The following is a 17,797-nucleotide window of genomic DNA, read 5'->3' on the forward strand; positions in this document are numbered from 1 at the left end:
TTTTTTTTTTTAAAGAAAATTACGCAGATGATTGTATTGGGGTTGTCCCATAAAAGGTTCCTACGTAAAGTCACTCACTTGATTTGTTTGGCACAATTTTTATGTGCCTTCTTAATCTCCCTACTGAGTGCATCTCAGATAGTAACTTAATCTATGTATGTATTCTGATTAGGAACGTGGCATTCAGTATGGGAAACCAAAAGTGGGTCAAAACTCAAGCGCCACGGCCCCAAAGAGATTAAAAGTATCCCAAAGCACCGCCACCCCAAATACATTTGCTCTATCCCAGTATTATGACAGGATTAACACAATCTGCCCGTGCACCACTGCAGAGCAGGGATTATGTAGACTCCGACACAATCACAAGCGTGACTAATGTATGCACTATACTGTAATTCATCTGAATAGGTTTTACTGCAAACATTCCCACACCTCTTTCTCGCTGACTGAAATCACATAAATGCGGTCTGTTAAATTGTCTAAATATAGTGTCTTGTCGACATGACAGTTCATTCAGTGAGGTTCCCACATGTTTTCCTATGGTCAAATTGAAGTATTATGGAGATGCATTCTCAAAAGCTTGAAGCACTCATTCAAATCCTGATACTTGCTGTCACTGCTCACCTTGTGTTGAGAGAGCTGTTTCTTAATTTTGTCAGGCTCATTGGCAATTTCCACCTCCGAGTCCAGCGTCTTCTCAGATTCATCCAACCAATCCATCAGTTTACTCCAGTTTTCATGGAACTGAGGACCAACACAAAGAAAGCAGTTCAACCAAAGTTGAATGTCTCAAAATTCTGTGAGCATTTTGTTTAGGACATTAAAATTATATAGATAAGTAATTCAGATACGTGAGTAACTGAACTCCCCTATAAGGTACCTGTTTGGCTCTCTTCCTCGCATCATCCAAGACACGGCCACGTTCCACAGATCGCTGGACCAGCTTCTCCCAGCGACCTTGTACGCTCAGGAGCAAATTCTTGATCAGAACCACATCCTGCTTCTGGCTAAAGTACTTCAGATGAGTGCCCGTCTTGTCAAGCTCGATGATGTCATCCCTGTGAGAGTTGACCTCAGTCGCAAACATCTGGACAGGAGACAGGGGCAAACATTAATGTGTGATCTTCATGGTTTTTAGTTCAATAACAAAATTGTGATGCAAAAAATGAGTAGCAGTCATAATATGTCTCTACGGCACAAATGAACAAAAGTGTCGGAGCTGTGTAAGCATTACCTTATGCTCATCAATCTGAAACAGGATTGTTTCCAGAATCAGAGAAGCAGGCGACACCATATTCAGCGTCTGCTCTGCTTGTGTCAGCCAGTTGATGAATTCCTGCAGAGAGTTGTGGAAATCTGTGGCCACCGTCAAGGCCTCCTCCAGTTTCACCTGTTGACATGAAACATACTCATACTCCATCCTTTCAAATGACATCTTCATTAAACACAGCTGCAGTAAGAAGTTCCGAAGATGTGTCACAAAACTCTCTGTTGCTTTAACATAAAGTCCCGCAAGGGAAACGTGAGCCCTAACCGAATAAGAAAGTTCAGATCACTGTAGAAGCTGATAGTGAAGCAGATATCCGCTAATGGATTTTTAATTGAATGAGGGCGAAACATCCGTTGGGCCACATGCTCATGTCACACGGCCATGCTAATGATGTTAGCTGATGCTTCATGCTACGTCTCCCTCATATGTCATTGGGAGTACTAAAGTGGACTAGAGAGTTGTCGGGTCTTTCTTCTATTATGGGAGCACTTTTGTTTGGCTGGAGAAGGCACTGCGATTCCGGGAACAGGACCAAAGTAAAGAGAAAGCCGACTGCTCAGTGTGAGGCCAGGCCTTATTTGTTGCGAGAGAGTCATTTTGGCTTGCTGAAAGGACGGTGTTAATTTATTGGGTTAGGTAAAAAAACTAACAACTCCTTTTGGTAATATATGCAATTTTATTATTATGGTGTATGGTGTAAGAAGAAGTAGGTGTATGTTTCAATATTCATCCATCCATTTTTATTACGTTTTGACCCGTGTTATCTGAGTTTTCATTAGCTGATTGTACGCCATTTTTTAATAATACTGTATCTCTACACAATACAATTTGTATGCCTTCTTTTTTCTGCATGTCATAGCCACGTTAGATGCCGTATGGTATATCAATTTTACTTTTAGCACATTACAAGTGATGTGAAACTTCTCTTTAACTGACATGAAAAGGATAATTTTTAGTATGTTTTTAATTTTAAAAAAAAAGGCAGCTGGAATGGACCCATCCGTTTTTTCACCACTAAACATGATTTTGATGTTTATGGCTTTTTGTAACTCCCGCCATGAAAATCCTCTCGAGGGATTTGTTTTGGAGAAGAAGCAGAAAGTGACATCAGCAGGAGCCAGGTCAGGGGGCCTCGTCAGTTTATACCGGTTTTACCTGAGGGAAAGTATCTCTTTGTTCCTTCGTGTTAGCCAAAATGCCGACTCGTTGTATTGCTGGATATTGTTTGAACACTTGGGAGGATGGATTTACTCTTCATGTTTCCAAAAGACCCGGTTCGTCGTGAAAAATGGTTAGCACAGATGCAAAGGATGAGAGCTTCGTGGGTTCGAAATGACAGGTAGTTTTGTATAGAGCTTTTAAAAAAGTAATAGTTGGGTGGGGGGGCGTAATCCTCTCAGAACGTAACAAAAGATCCGCATAGGTAAGTCAGGGGTGCTAAATGTGTCGAAGAGCGCGTCGCCGCCGCACCCGCCGATCACAGCTTCAGCGCGCCGCATTCGCAGATCACGGCTTCGGCACGCTGTGTCCACTGATCACGGCTTTGGCGCCACGTCCGCCGATCATGGCTTTGGCCAAGGTAGCTCATCATGGCGCCAAGCTGGGGTGGCCCATCGGGGCGATGAGCCGGGCTATCGATGCTCGCGGGTGAGTACGCTACATACTGTCTGTCATACATGCTGTCGGGGAGTCTGTTGTTAGTTAGAAGTGATCCCCATACCATCTAATTATGGCTTGAAACGATAGGGTAATATTGCTAATAATATTAATATTCACTTCACTCGAGTGTGAGATGTTCTCTTCTTCGAAAAGAGCTTCCATGTCAGAAGGGGCATTGGAAAAATCCCCAAAATTTCCATTGTTTTTCTCCCACAGCAGGTGCCACTACGTGTTTTCAATGGCAAATGTCCCCGTGTCACGTCTGCAGATGACGTTGCAGGCAATATGGCTACCACTTGGATGTCAAGTGAGACTTTGCACATGGATGACACGCTCTGCTCATTTTTTTTTTCATATAGACATTGAAGTGAGTATTGTTATATGTATTTTTCATTACAATATCTATTTTAGAATGTTCATAGGCATGTCACTTGGGCTTTAAGTGACAACAACAGCACAGTGAGGGATCCATACCTTCCTTTCAGCAACTTTGGCCTGCGTGGCTTCCCATTTGTCCTTCAGGTTGCTGAGGTCCTGCTCTGTGTTGCCCTCGGGCGTCATAGCGAGCAGCTGTTGACCTTTGGTCATCAGCTCTCGGTACAGCTCCTCCTTCACCTCCAAGGCAGAACACAACTCCTGTGTGGTGATATGATTCAAGACATTTAGGGATAACATATTCCAGTGTAGGGCAAAAAAAGGCCGAAAGAGTCACCATGTTCCCACAAACATTTAAACAGTATCATGTTTGTACTTGAGTAAGTAATCTCCAGAAAAGTTGCTTCCAAAAATATTCCGAGTGGTCCTCCTTAAAAGAAACTGAGCAGTGAAAGTACCATAAATGGAGGAAAAGGGGAAAGAAAACATTCCTGAAGACATGGAAGTTAGATAATGCTGAAACATTATAACACATTGTGAAGTCTTTTGGTCATCCTTCTGCAGGGGGATGCCAACAGTGTCATTTCATTTTCCCACTCCAGCTAAACACAGAGGAGGCAGGCCCGTCCGTCTCCTCGCGGACCAGCCATCTGCATGAGCACTCTCGCATTGTTAAACACGTACCAGATGGGCGTTAAGCTGCTCGCGGGCTGTGTCTGGTAAGCCTCCCACAGCCTTTGATGCCAACAGCTGACGTTCTGTGTCTTTCAGCCATTGGAGCATATCTTCCACCTCACCATGGAAACCCTGGGCCTACAACACAATACAAGCTGAGTCAGACAAAAGATGTCACACATACACTCATTGTTCGGAAACTCAAGAGGGGAGAGGTTCTCATTTCTTGGATTCATTCATTCATTTTGCTACCCAAACTGTTTGACAAAGATTCTGTTGCGCACAGCAAACATTTTGACAGAATAAAGATTCTGAGTGAGCAAACGATTCACAGAAATGACATTATGCAAACAAATGTGAAATTCTAAACATTTTGCTGCTACGTAATAGAAATATTTTTTGGTTAACTAGGTTAGGGTTAGGTAGGCTAGGGTTAGGTCTGTTCAGCGTTCTCTGCATGAATGTAAAGGGTCTGGTGTAGAGGGTATAGCTTATTGTTTAAGGCACTTGAATATTTGTATTTCTCCTTCTGTGGCTTTCTTTCATTTCACATGACAAATCATTTCTCATCTGATTTTATCTGAATCCAAATAAACAAGGATTGAACTTGTCCCAACAGACAATCAAAAGAAATGTAAAATAAACATATCTCATCGTGTCTACCTGAAGCAGAGCACTTTCCAACTCCTGCTTCCTCTGCTTCGTCCTCTCCAGGATGGCTTTCCAGCGCTGATCGAGGTTCTCCAGTTTTCTCCTCAAGCAAGAAGCTTCCTCTCCAGCACTGGATTGGACTAGATCATTCCCTGCTTTGTTCACCGTCTCAACTGTTGACTTGTGAGCTAATACATCAATTTGGAGAACCTGTGGAGAAAAAAATAGAGAGGAAATCAATACCAACAGTCACGGTAGTAAAGACAGATATGTCCCTCATATAATTTCATAGATGAAGTTGAAAATGTAGGCAGCAGAGATACTGAATCCCTCCTGCTTGTCTCTTTTTCTATTAAACGTATTCTCAATAAGGAGAGAAAAAGTGAGAACATTTACATGATGCTTTGCAAGCTCAATTTCAATGGCTTTGGGGTCTCCTCCAGCCTTTCTCTGCTCATTGAGCAGTTCCTCTGTGTGGCTCATCCAGGCCAGCAGCTCATCCAGTGCATGTTGGAACTGTCCCAGTGCCAGAAGGCCTCCCTCAAGTTTGTGCTGGAGTAAGGAGAATTTTCGATGGTACAGTGAGTGAAACCACCACTAGATAACAACCATCTTTTCATTTTTTTTTGGCACCTGGCGGCTGATTATCTTCTCATCCAGGTTTTCCCAGAGCATCTTGAGCTCGTACATCGGCTCCTGGATGGCGCCACGGTCTGACTCCTCCGTCACCTTCTTCAGGAGGAGGTCTGCCTGGTGGTTCAGGCGCTCCATCTCGATCTGCAGCTGGTACGCTTCGACTTTGAACTCCTAGCACACATGTTAGGGTTAGGTCATATTGACAATATAAAGTACATAGAGAAGTAGAATTCATTAGGTCCAAGTGCACATCCAGTTGTTTGAGTTTCTTCATCTGGGACTGTACCTTGAGCTCAACAATCTGCTGCTTGACAGTTTCTAGGTCTGTGCCCACAGGTGACATGGAGTCCAGTTTGCTCTCCAGGATATCTACCCAGTCAAACATGCCCTGTGTGCAAGGCAAAGTAACATGTTTTTAAAAGACCAAGCAATTGTGCTCATGTCCCATTTTGCTTACAATGCTCCCTGTACGCCAGACTTTTTTGAAGTAAATCCACATAGAAATTGATATAATTACACAACAGGAATGGAAAAAAACAAGTTTCGTTATTTGTTTCGTTATATGTTTCAAACTATTCTTATCACTACACAAAAGAAAACACTATCAGTGCAAAATTGAAAAAGTTTAACGTTTAAGACAACCTTGAATTTTTTCCAATTAGAATCACATGGTGATAGATAACCACAAGAAATCCGACTGGAAATTTTGCCAGGTTTTCTTCAAAGAACATTATTTTTGTCCCAAATTGACACAAACAGGATACAGTCCTAATCGCATACAAATATGCTTAGATAGGATACAAACATAATCATTTTCATCTTATGGGTCCCAGGTGAATAAGCAGCAATCAATGTACCTGCAGACCATCTTGGAATTGCACTGCACCCTGCATTGCCTCCTCTAGCCTCTCAACTCGCTCTTTCCAAGTCTTATCGAGATTTTCCCATGCCGAGTTCACCTGGTGGAATAAAATCACAAGTTGTATGGATCATTCTTCAAGCGGAATCTCAATGACAGAATGAACAAATGAATTATTTGGAGAAAAAGAATAAAACCTCATCAATGCTTTTCCTTATCACAGGTTTGTCCGGCTCTCCACAGGCTGTCATGAGCTCAGAGCCCTGGCTTCGAACCGAATCCAGTTCTTCTTGTAGCCCATCAATCTCCTCTTTAAAACCCTGTGAAGATAAAAAGAAAAAGTGAACCCCCCAACACCCTCTCTGTCTCATTTATCCAGCAGGTCTGCTTGTGCAGACCTCCACAAACTCTTGCTGCTGTTTGACAACTGAAGGATCCACGCCAGGCTCCTCCAACTCCCTCAGTAGGTCCTGGCTGTCTTTGATGGTGGCCATCAGTGCGCAGTGGTCACACCAGAACCTTTCGGCAAGGTCCATCACATCCAGCAGCTTGGCCTCCCGCTCCTCCAACAAGACTTGGATATCGGTCCACAGGAACACCATATGGTCCAGTTTTTCTTGTACAGCTTGTGGGAAATAAACTTAATTCATCATTTTGCTGAACTTTTTGAAGAGGTGAAAATTATATCCATGGCTACTGCTGATACCTTTGGCAGATAATTCTGTGTCTTCTGACCGTGCAATCATCTCTTCACCTCGCTGCTTCAAGGTCTCATAGGAAGGCTGCAGTTTCTCCAGGTCCATGCTGACACATTTGTTCTCGGTTATCTGCTCCTTGATTTTGTCCACCTCCACTGAAATGGAGGGAGGTTGACGCAGACGCTCAGCGATCCGCTCCAGGGACTCCAGCATGGGGTCGATTTTATCATGAAACTGGTGTGGAACAAAAGAAGAGGAACTTTCAATCACGACTGCAACTACAATACCAGTCATTGTACTGCATATTACCTAAATGTTTAGCTGCAGACTAATTAATGAAATAATACATAGAGTTAATCATATACAGTATTGTAATAACTGTTCGCTAATACGAAATATGTTAATTACAATGAACATTTGCTGCATTTGCACATTGTTTCAGAAAAAGAAGTGACACTACAACAGACATGATGCTCTGAAAACTATTCTTCATAATCTTCATCATCTTTTTTTCATATGTTAGGTTTTTCCTAATAAATTCAATCAATAATATGAAGAAAACAAAAACCTATGCATTTTTACCCACTCAGAATTTTATTAAATTCTTATGAGACAGTTAATGGATCAATGCAATTCAAGTAAATGAGCAGAATAACAAAATGTATCAATTGACCTGAGTGGATTTGGAGATGGCCTCATCTAGCTCAGCAGCTCTCTGCTTGACGTCAGCCTTCAGTTTGGTGTAAAGCTGCTCAGATGTTGTGTATTTCTCTCTGATGGGCAAGCCTTCCTCTGGGCTCAATTCCAGTAACTGAGGTCCAATCTTATTCATTTTGTCGATGTGCGGTTTGTGCTCGGCAATCAGCTCTCGCATTTGCTTTAGGAGACATACACATTTTTTTTTAACCAACTTTAAAAGCTTTTGAATGGAGATGCTGATTGCACCTCTTGTGTTTTCCTACCCTGAGTTCCTCTTGTTGCTGCCTGAGCGTGTCATACTCAATGGCGGGCGGGGGCAGCTGGTCGAAGGTCTTCAGGGTTTCCTGAAGCCATGGTGACAACTCTTCATAGGTTTCCCAAAATTGGCTTGCGAGAGACTGGGCTCGTTCCAGCTGCAGACAGCGCTCTGAGTTCAGATGGCTCACCGCAGCATATTTTTTCACCAGAGTCTGGGTCTTGGTCTGAAATGAATACATGAAGATATATTGTATGGTGTGTACAGTAGTCTAAAAAATATTTACTTTTATGTTTCACCTCTAACAGTTCCTTTTCCTCTGGCTTTTTGCTACCCATGATGGCTTTTCCCGTTTTCACTATTGCATCCACATAGTCTTTGTGCCTCATAATGTCCACAGAGAAGACCTGGAAAATGGACTTAAGTGAGTTTTGTCAAATGTTGACAAAAGTTGCCCTCTCACGCACAGATTGTGAGTGGCTGACCTTATGTGCTTGTAGCTGGGCTGCAGTTTGGTCCTGTCCCAGTTTGATCTCCTCCATGGACAGTAGTTTATTCTCAGCATCAGTAAGCCATGCTAGCTCAGAATCCGCTGCTTCTTCAAACTAATAAACAAAAACAAAATACTTTAGGAAAATGGATGACAGTTACGAGTAGGACAAAACAGGAAAAAAATGGATGGTGGAGTGGGGCAATTCCTCCATTCATTCTGGGTCACCTGCTGTGACTTGCAAATGTCAGCGTTGATCTGGTCGACCTGCTGAGTGATGCTGTCACAGACAGCTTTGTACCGCTCATTGACCTCCGTTACCAACTTGTCAAGACCTTCTCGGGTATGCCAGGGGATGAGATCCAGAAGGAAGGTACTCAACTCATTCAACTTGTCCACCACTCCTTTTTGGTCTTTCGTCTCCTTTAGCAAAGTCTGGAAATAAAGGTTCATGTGTCATAATGAGTCTGTGTGCCACAAAATGTATTGAACAGTAAATAATTAATTTACAGACAGTGAAGCAATATTGTCTGCCTCAATATATATGCACTTACTATACCTACATTGCTAACATGCATCCAATTACACTGTTTTGACTTCAACAGTACTGTATTACATATCATTGAAGGGTGTAGTACCATGGTATTTGGAGATTACTACATTGAACTGTCATGTATTAATTGGTTTTTAATAATTCAACAATCTTCAGTGTTGGGAATCTCCATGGGGAATATGGCAATGAACTGTAAATCTGAAGAATTGTAGGCAAATTTATAACACAGAACTGGAATGTTCTGTTTTAAGCTCCATTTACTATGATCTTTAAAAAAATAAATACATTCAGTGGACTTTCAGTTTTGGCCTGCTCATCCCTCAGCTCCATGTACACAGTACACAATTTACAACAGAGCCAGAGTACACAGTACACACATACACATTAGGGAATACTTTTATTAATATAAGCTTTTGTCTTTATTTGATGCAAATAACTGGATAAGTGTTAAATGTACAAATAAACCTCAATAGAGCTCTCACTTTAAATGAATGCTTCCCCTAGCTATGGGTCCCATCGAGCTTTTGGATATTTACAAAATAAGAAATGCACATAGTCAATGAGTTTCTGGTGAATGAATTCACATTGATGATTACAGTAAACCATCTTACCTTTTGGGCTTCAGTGAGCTGGTTTCCGATTGGCTCCTGAGCCACATAAGAACTGACCTGAGCCTCTGCCTTCACCAGCCAGGATTTCAGATCATCATGTGTATGGTGCAGTTTTGTGGAGAGACTCAAAACACGCTCCAATGTCTTCAAAACATTGTTACTCATCGACACGATCTCAGCATATTTTGTTTTGATTCCGTCCAATTTGCTTTGGATCACAACAACCTCGTCACCTGCATTTGGAGAACTTTGAATAAATCAAACTGTTTATGGACAACAGATATGTAATGAGGGTGAACATACCTGTTGTTTGCTTCAATAGTTCCATCCCGTTGAAGAGGGCTTGGTCAACATTCTTCTTCCTCAATTCAATATCACTTTGTAGAGCCTAAAAAGAAATTTAGAACCTTAGAGAGTGATAAGAAACATGTCGTTGTCGAAAAAAACGATGAAAGAAATACACAAAGCCAACTGACAAATGATTGAATTCAAAGTAAAGACAAAAGGATGCTGGCCCTGGGAAGGAGCATGTACCAGTTGTTCTGCCATCTGTTTTTCAAGGGTCTCTACTGTGTAGTTCTCCATGGACACTTCACTCAACCGTGGGTGTGCCTCACTGAGCCAGTTCATAAGTGCCACCTCATCCTCTCCAAAGAGCTGGGCATTGGCTAGGGCTTGCTGCAGCAGCTCAGCTTTCCTCCTGCAGCGTTCCTGCAGCTCGATGTAAGCGGCCTGCGTGGCATCCAGCTTGGACTGAACAAAGTGCTTGTCGTCAACTGAGCTCACAGCTTTGAGCATCTGACCCAAACTGATGGTGTGAAACAGGTCTTTACTGTGATTCATGATTTCTTCTTCTATGGCCTGAACGTAGTGGATCGGGAACAATGTAACACCAACAGAAAAGAAAAACAGAAAACCAACTGAAATTGAATGGCAATGGAACAAATGAAAAGTAAAAAACGCAAAAGGATGGATGAAAAACATATGGATGGATGGATGGATGGATGACAAAGATGTGCTATCCTACCTTGTGATGGGAGATCTGGTCTTTTAGTTTTGACGTCTCTGTGCCGACTGGTTCTGAGTTGCAGAGGCGCTTCTCTGTGACTGCGAGCCAGTCGCTCAGGGGCTCCAGGGTCTCATGGAACTGCTGAGTGACTACTAAAATGCTCTGAAGTTGTTTATGCCTGACCCATACAAGGAGAGAATATCACTACTGGGACCCAAATAACGTGTAGCCACATACTGTATGTGTTCCTCCTCATTTAGCTAAGTGGGCTGACTAGAATAGAATAGAGAAGTTTTATTCGATACAAAGCATATTATTGAGCAAAAAACACTGAAATGACACTTTGCCTGTAAACTGAACATCATTATCTTTCTAAACTATACTCGTTATAATTTTTCAAAAGTCCGTGTATTGACACTCATTTAAGATGTGGAGGCCTGATTGAACAAATGCAAATCTTGTTACAAATTCTTCTTCTTCTTCTTCTTTTCCTTTCGGCTTGTCCCGTTAGGGGTCGCCACAGCGTGTCATCTTTTGCCATCTTAGCCTATCTCCTGCATCTTCCTCTCTAACCCCAACTGCCCTCATGTCTTCCCTCACCACATCCATAAACCTTCTCTTTGGTCTTCCTCTCGCTCTTTTGCCTGGGAGCGCCATCCTCAGCATCCTTCTACCAATATACTCACTCTCTCGCCTCTGAACATGTCCAAACCATCGAAGTCTGCTCTCTCGAATCTTGTCTCCAAAACATCCAGCTTTGGCTGTCCCTCTAATGAGCTCATTTCTAATCCTATCCAACCTGGTCACTCCGAGCGAGAACCTCAACATCTTCATTTCTGCCACCTCCAGTTCAGATTCCTGTTGTTTCTTCAGTGCCACTGTCTCTAATCCGTACATCATGGCCGGCCTCACCACTGTTTTGTAAACTTTGCCCTTCATCCTAGCAGACACTCTTCTGTCACATAACACACCAGACACCTTTCGCCAGCTGTTCCAACCTGCTTGGACCCGTTTCTTCACTTCCTGACCACACTCTCCATTGCTCTGTATTGTTGACCCCAAGTATTTGAAGTCGTCGACCCTCGCTATCTCTTCTCCCTGTAGCCTCACTCTTCCCCCTCCACTTTTCTCATTCACGCACATATATTCTGTTTTACTTCGGCTAATCTTCAATCCTCTCCTTTCCAGTGCATGTCTCCATCTTTCCAATTGTTCCTCTGCATGCTCCCTGCTTTCACTGCACATGACAATATCATCTGCGAACATCATGGTCCAAGGGGATTCCAGTCTAACCTCATCTGTCAGCCTATCCATTACCACTGCAAACAGGAAGGGGCTAAGAGCTGATCCCTGATGCAGTCCCACCTCCACCTTAAATTCCTCTGTCACACCTAAGGCACACCTCACCATTGTTCTGCTGCCATCATACATGTCCTGTACTATTTTAACATACTTCTCTGCCACACCAGACTTACGCATGCAGTACCACAGTTCCTCTCTTGGTACTCTGTCATAGGCTTTCTCTAGATCCACAAAGACGCAATGTAGCTCCTTCTGACCTTCTCTGTACTTTTCCACGAGCATCCTCAAGGCAAATAATGCATCTGTGGTACTACTTCTAGGCATGAAACCATACTGTTGCTCGCAGATACTTACTTCTGTCCTGAGTCTAGCCTCCACTACTCTTTCCCATAACTTCATTGTGTGGCTCATCAACTTTATTCCTCTATAGTTCCCACAGCTCTGAACATCCCCTTTGTTCTTAAAAATGGGAACTCGAACACTTTTCCTCCATTCTTCAGGCATCTTTTCGCCCGCTAGTATTCTGTTGAATAAGTTGGTCAAAAACTCCACAGCCATCTCTCCAAATTGCTTCCATACCTCTACCGGTATGTCATCAGGACCAACTGCCTTTCCAGTTTTCATCCTTTGTAGTGCCTTTCTGACTTCCCCCTTAGTAATCATTTCCACTTCCTGGTCCTTCACTCTTGCCTCTTCAACTCTTCCTTCTCTCTCATTTTCTTAATTCATCAACTTCTCAAAGTATTCTTTCCATCTATTTAGTACACTACCGGCACCAGTCAACACATTTCCATCTCTATCCTTAATCACCCTGACCTGCTGCACATCCTTCCCATCTCTATCCCTCTGTCTGGCCAACCTGTAGAGATCCTTTTCTCCTTCTTTCGTGTCCAACCTGGTGTACATGTCTTCATATGCCTCTTGTTTAGCCTTTGCCACCTCTACCTTTGCCCTACGTCGCATCTCGATGTACTCCTTTCGCCTCTCCTCAGTCCTCTCAGTATCCCACTTCTTCTTCGCTAATCTCTTTCCTTGTATGACTCCCTGTATTTTGGGGTTCCACCACCAAGTCTCCTTCTCCCCTTTCCTACCAGATGACACACCAAGTACTCTCCTGCCTGTCTCTCTGATCACCTTGGCTGTCGTCGTCCAGTCTTCCGGGAGCTTCGGTTGTCCATCAAGAGCCTGTCTCACCTCTTTCCGGAAGGCTGCACAACATTCTTCCTTTTTCAGCTTCCACCACATGGTTCTCTGCTCTACCTTTGTCTTCTTAATCTTCCTACCCACCACCAGAATCATCCTACATACTACCATCCTATGCTGTCGAGCTACACTCTCCCCTACCACTACTTTACAGTCAGTAACCTCCTTCAGATTACATCGTCTGCACAAAATATAATCTACCTGCGTGGTTCTACCTCCGCTCTTGTAGGTCACTATATGTTCCTCCCTCTTCTGGAAATAAGTGTTCACTACAGCCATCTCCATCCTTTTTGCAAAGTCCACCACCATCTGCCCTTCAAAGTTCCTTTCCTGGATGCCGTACTTACCCATCACTTCTTCATCGCCCCTGTTTCCTTTACCAATATGTCCATTACAATCTGCACCAATCACAACTCTCTCGCTGTCTGGGATGCTCAGAACTACTTCATCTAGTTCCTTCCAGAATTTCTCTTTCAACTCTAGGTCACATCCTACCTGTGGTGCATAGCCGCTAACCACATTATACATAACACCCTCAATTTCAAATTTTAGTCTCATCACTCGATCTGATACTCTTTTCACCTCCAAGACATTCTTAGCCAGCTCTTCCTTTAAAATAACCCCTACTCCATTTCTCTTCCCATCTACTCCGTGGTAGAATAATTTAAACCCTGCTCCCAAACTTCTAGCCTTACTACCTTTCCACCTGCTCTCTTGGATGCACAGAATATCAACCTTTCTCCTAATCATCATGTCAACCAACTCCTGTGCTTTTCCTGTCATAGTCCCAACATTCAAAGTCCCTACACTCAGTTGTAGGCTCTGTGCATTCCTCTTTTTCTTCTGACGCTGGATCCGGTTTCCTCCTCTTCTTTGTCTTCGACCCACAGTAGCTGAATTTCCACCGACGCCCTGCAGGTTAGCAGTGCCGGGGGCGGGCGTTGTTAACCCGGGCCACGACCGATCCGGTATGGGATTCTTTAGATGAACGCTCATATTTGTTTGGCACAGTTTTTACGCCGGATGCCCTTCCTGACGCAACCCTCTGCATTTATCCGGGCTTGGGACCGGCCTACAGATTGCACTGGTTTGTGCCCCCATAGGGCTGCATTCAAATCTTGTTACAAATATTTTCCATTATTAATATTAATACATATTGCACATATTTGTGCTCGTCACAGCTACTGTGAGCTTGGTAATCAAAATCTTTATACAATTGGCACTGCTCAAGCCAAGAATAAACTTCTACTTTTTGATTTCTATTCATTAACGTAGTTATCTATGGCTAGAGGCCCCGTAGCTCAGTGGTTAGAGCACTGGTTTGGTTAACCAGGGGTTGTGGGTTCACATCCAACTGGGGCCTCCACTCCCTGAGAAGGGTTGCGTCAGGGAGGGCATCCAGTGTAAAAATTGTGCCAAACATATATGTGTGTTCATCTGAGATGACATGCTGTGGCGACCCCAAAAGGGACAAGCCGAAAGAAACTTACTTACTTACTTACCGTAGTTAGCTTTGGTGGGAGCCAAGTTTTGCTCATATATAATTAATTGCAGTCAATTAATGGAGCATCTAATTAACATTCCATTTACTATTTTATTGTGTTGGCTCAACTTTAAATAATGACAAGGATAACTTGTGTTGAATAGACATTGTATTCAAGTTGAACTTTGGTCAAATCAAAGCGTTACTAGTCCTTGAATAATGAAATTACAGCATCGGCCAGAACATTTAATGAGTTTCGGCATCAGTGCATCAGTAGAGGGGAATACTGACAATATTTGTTCATTTTGATCAAGGTTAAGCAGCGGTTTTAACATTGTTAGCAATTGATCGACTTGGCATCTCTATTTCTGCAGTATACTGACGCAACTGTGCAAATACAAACCTGCTCTCAGCTTTCTTGAGCAAAGTGTCCCACCTTTCCCCAAGAGATCGCATTTCTTTTGCAACCTTTTCCTTATCCACAGACTCTGCCAGTTCTGCAACCTTTCCTCCCTCATTTTTTATCAGCTCCACAGTGGGCTTTCGATCGTCCAAAAGTCTCTGTAAGAGCTGCCACAGCGAACAAAGGAGAAGACTTATTGGGCATCATTAAAATGCTCTGAGTGCAGGCATTTCTTCATGGTGGAAAACAATCAATCACAGGCGCATATTAAGTCACCATTACATCCTTAGAAACTTTATAGAGCTCAATCAAGTTTAACAATGAATGTCATTGAAAGATTAATTGTAAGGCCATAATGTTCGAAAGAGAATGGGGTTTTATGTTCTGCGAGTGCTACTGAGTGCACATAATGCATGCTTACTTTCTGCTCTTGTATCTGTGCCTTGACCACTTTGAACTCTGCAGAAGGTGGCTTCTGATTGGCAATGAGTTCCTCCGTGTCCGTCAACCAGCTGAGAAGGGAGTCCAGAGCATCATGGAACCTTCCACAACGCAACAGAGCTTCATGTAGCTGGGCTGAGCGCTCAGCAATCTGTGGATGACAAGGTAAAAATAGATGTCACCTGTTATGAAACCATTTTAAACGTCTTCCCGAGATAAGCACCAGACAGAAATGTATCATCAGCACTCATTTATAGTATTTTACTCATTCCAACTAATCACATACCTTTTTGTTTAGCGTGTTCCATTTTGTGTTCACCTTCTCCAAGTCGTCTTCTAGCTTCTTTGTGTTGGTCCCTCGAGCGGCGTTCTGAATCAGACCCTGACTGAGGCAGTTGATGTCTTGGAGTTGTGTCTGCAATGGATCAATGTCTTCCTTTTGGAAAGCCTACAATCAAAAGCAAATAATAGATTCGTGGAGGTGCACTGACAGGAGGAAAAAAAATGTAATTATTTATGATTTGTCCCTTAAGTACCTTAATTGATACATGTTTCAATTACATTTCAAAATTAATCCCATAAAATTCAGACATTTGAGATAAATACTGTAAAAGACTAATAAACTCGTTTAAAATGAAAATCCCACGGAATAGCTGCAATGAGCCTTTTTACACAGAAGCCAGCAAAGGTGGAAAATTTTTGTAAGAATATCAGTGGAACATCTTGGTCCCACTATTCTGTGTCTATGCTGTTAATGAATTATTTGTCAAAGATAATAACTACCTCTACATTTGTGAATTTTGTAATTTCTTCCATTATGCAATGATATTAGGGAAACCTCAGACAATCCTAATAATTTCTCTTCTGGGATTATAAATCAAATTACACTAATTATTTGTTAACGAAAAAAAAAGCTATTTAAAACTTTATTGGCAAAGTCAAACAAATGTTGGTGCTAATGTACAATGCATCACTCCCCATGAGGCTTTATATCTCTTTTTGGAAACATGGCTCAACTTGAATTAGGTAATATTTCAGAATTATGCCTGCATTGAAGTGGCAAGGCCTAAGACTAACATTGATTGCCCGTGACCTTCGATACCTCCCCTTAACTCAATCTTCAAAACCAATGATACAAAAATATATTAGCTTGATTACAATAAAAAAAAAAATGCCTTGACATTGAACTCTTCCAGAGCCTAACGCACAATTTCCTGAAATCGCCAGGTTCAGAGTCTAGCTCAAATAAACAACTCTCAATGTTTTATTCTACTAGCGGAGCCAAGCTGATAGTGGCAGGCAGCTGCATATAATCATACAGACAGACAGACTTCCAGGCAAAACTTAATTCACTCATCATGTAATCAGATATGTATGGCATCGAGCCAACAGCAACTCCTCTGATGATCCAAATTATCCAGTGTAACATGCTCTGCTAAGCAACTAATGAGGATAAATTTGGAACGAACGAAGAAGCTATTTTAAGGCACCTGTGTGTTGGAATAGGCCATACAGTCAACCTCTGGACAAATGGCATCCAGTAATGCTTTAATCTCCCCTGCATCTTGGAATTCTTGTAAATCTTCAGGCAGGCAGTCCACCACTGACTGCAGGAACTCTTCCAGCGCTTCCATATTGTATTGGGACGCCACATGTTGCACAGTACAAGGTTTATTTTTCTGGTGGCTATCAATGGGTAGAGTTACAGAGTTTCCATAAGTTTCGGGTTGCGTCACCAGCACACTGACCAGCTCACCATCTTCCTGCAATGACACCCCTTCTAAGAGCTCAGCAGTGGATAATTCTTCATAGTCTGTTAAAGTCTTGGAATACCACCCAGAGGTTTCATTAAGAGTCCTAAAGGCTGACCCTGTAGATGACCTCCCTGTGGAGTACTTGACATCTCCATTGGTCAGAGTGTCCCTTTCATTCAAGTTGACGGTGTCAGATTGCACCTGTTGTGGCTCTTGAATCAGGCAACCACTTTGGTAAAGTGAATGGTTATCCCGAGTAGGAGTGAAGGGGAATTCTTCTTGTCCTGAACTCAGGGACCGAAGCCTTTTCAAGTCACCAGACAGGTGCATGGCCTCTGAGGAAGAGAGGCTCCTTGTGCCTGGGCCTGTCCTCCGGTGGGATTGTTGAGCGTGGCGTTCCCTCTCCACAGTTGGACTATACAGCCCCGAGTCTTCTTCGGATGTCAGAGAGCTTGTCACACTCTGCCCTCGTCTTTTGTCGATCAATCCTGGTCTCTCTGCACTCCGGGAACACAAAATCCCACTCCGGCTGGCGTACTCGGCAAGATTTGTAGGGGCAAAAGTCCGCCACGACCGTCGATAATGAGGTTGCTTCTCTCCACTCTGATGATGCGGCAGCACTGTATCAGTCGCCATGGTGATTTTCCCGTTGAGTTTGAGTCCGTCAAAGACAGCCCGCTCGTCCAACGAGGCAGGTTTATGGGTACGGAGCTCAAATGAACTGGAAGTGGAGAGGACTCCATTACCACACAGGTTGCTGAAATCAAGAG

General features: G+C 43.0%; 1 protein-coding gene across 1 annotated transcript in view; it reads right to left on the bottom strand.

The window, feature by feature from the left end:
* dst (dystonin) overlaps window positions 1–17,797 on the bottom strand; it is a 124,148-nt gene that overhangs the window by 16,673 nt on the left and 89,678 nt on the right. The window contains exons 56-80 of the mRNA XM_061837214.1: window positions 15,560–15,721; window positions 15,254–15,424; window positions 14,833–14,999; window positions 10,460–10,619; window positions 9,967–10,293; window positions 9,736–9,820; window positions 9,433–9,665; window positions 8,497–8,703; window positions 8,264–8,383; window positions 8,078–8,185; window positions 7,786–8,004; window positions 7,497–7,700; window positions 6,832–7,057; window positions 6,524–6,750; window positions 6,323–6,445; window positions 6,124–6,225; window positions 5,553–5,654; window positions 5,264–5,437; window positions 5,027–5,182; window positions 4,643–4,840; window positions 3,989–4,117; window positions 3,404–3,565; window positions 1,235–1,390; window positions 881–1,087; window positions 625–744 (exon numbers count right to left, since the gene is read on the bottom strand). Coding sequence (XP_061693198.1) covers window positions 625–744; window positions 881–1,087; window positions 1,235–1,390; window positions 3,404–3,565; window positions 3,989–4,117; window positions 4,643–4,840; window positions 5,027–5,182; window positions 5,264–5,437; window positions 5,553–5,654; window positions 6,124–6,225; window positions 6,323–6,445; window positions 6,524–6,750; window positions 6,832–7,057; window positions 7,497–7,700; window positions 7,786–8,004; window positions 8,078–8,185; window positions 8,264–8,383; window positions 8,497–8,703; window positions 9,433–9,665; window positions 9,736–9,820; window positions 9,967–10,293; window positions 10,460–10,619; window positions 14,833–14,999; window positions 15,254–15,424; window positions 15,560–15,721 — 4,245 coding nt within the window. The remainder of the gene's footprint in view (window positions 1–624; window positions 745–880; window positions 1,088–1,234; window positions 1,391–3,403; window positions 3,566–3,988; window positions 4,118–4,642; window positions 4,841–5,026; window positions 5,183–5,263; window positions 5,438–5,552; window positions 5,655–6,123; window positions 6,226–6,322; window positions 6,446–6,523; window positions 6,751–6,831; window positions 7,058–7,496; window positions 7,701–7,785; window positions 8,005–8,077; window positions 8,186–8,263; window positions 8,384–8,496; window positions 8,704–9,432; window positions 9,666–9,735; window positions 9,821–9,966; window positions 10,294–10,459; window positions 10,620–14,832; window positions 15,000–15,253; window positions 15,425–15,559; window positions 15,722–17,797) is intronic.

This window comes from Syngnathoides biaculeatus, chromosome 12 (assembly GCF_019802595.1).
Source record: "Syngnathoides biaculeatus isolate LvHL_M chromosome 12, ASM1980259v1, whole genome shotgun sequence".
Classification (NCBI taxonomy): domain Eukaryota; kingdom Metazoa; phylum Chordata; class Actinopteri; order Syngnathiformes; family Syngnathidae; genus Syngnathoides; species Syngnathoides biaculeatus.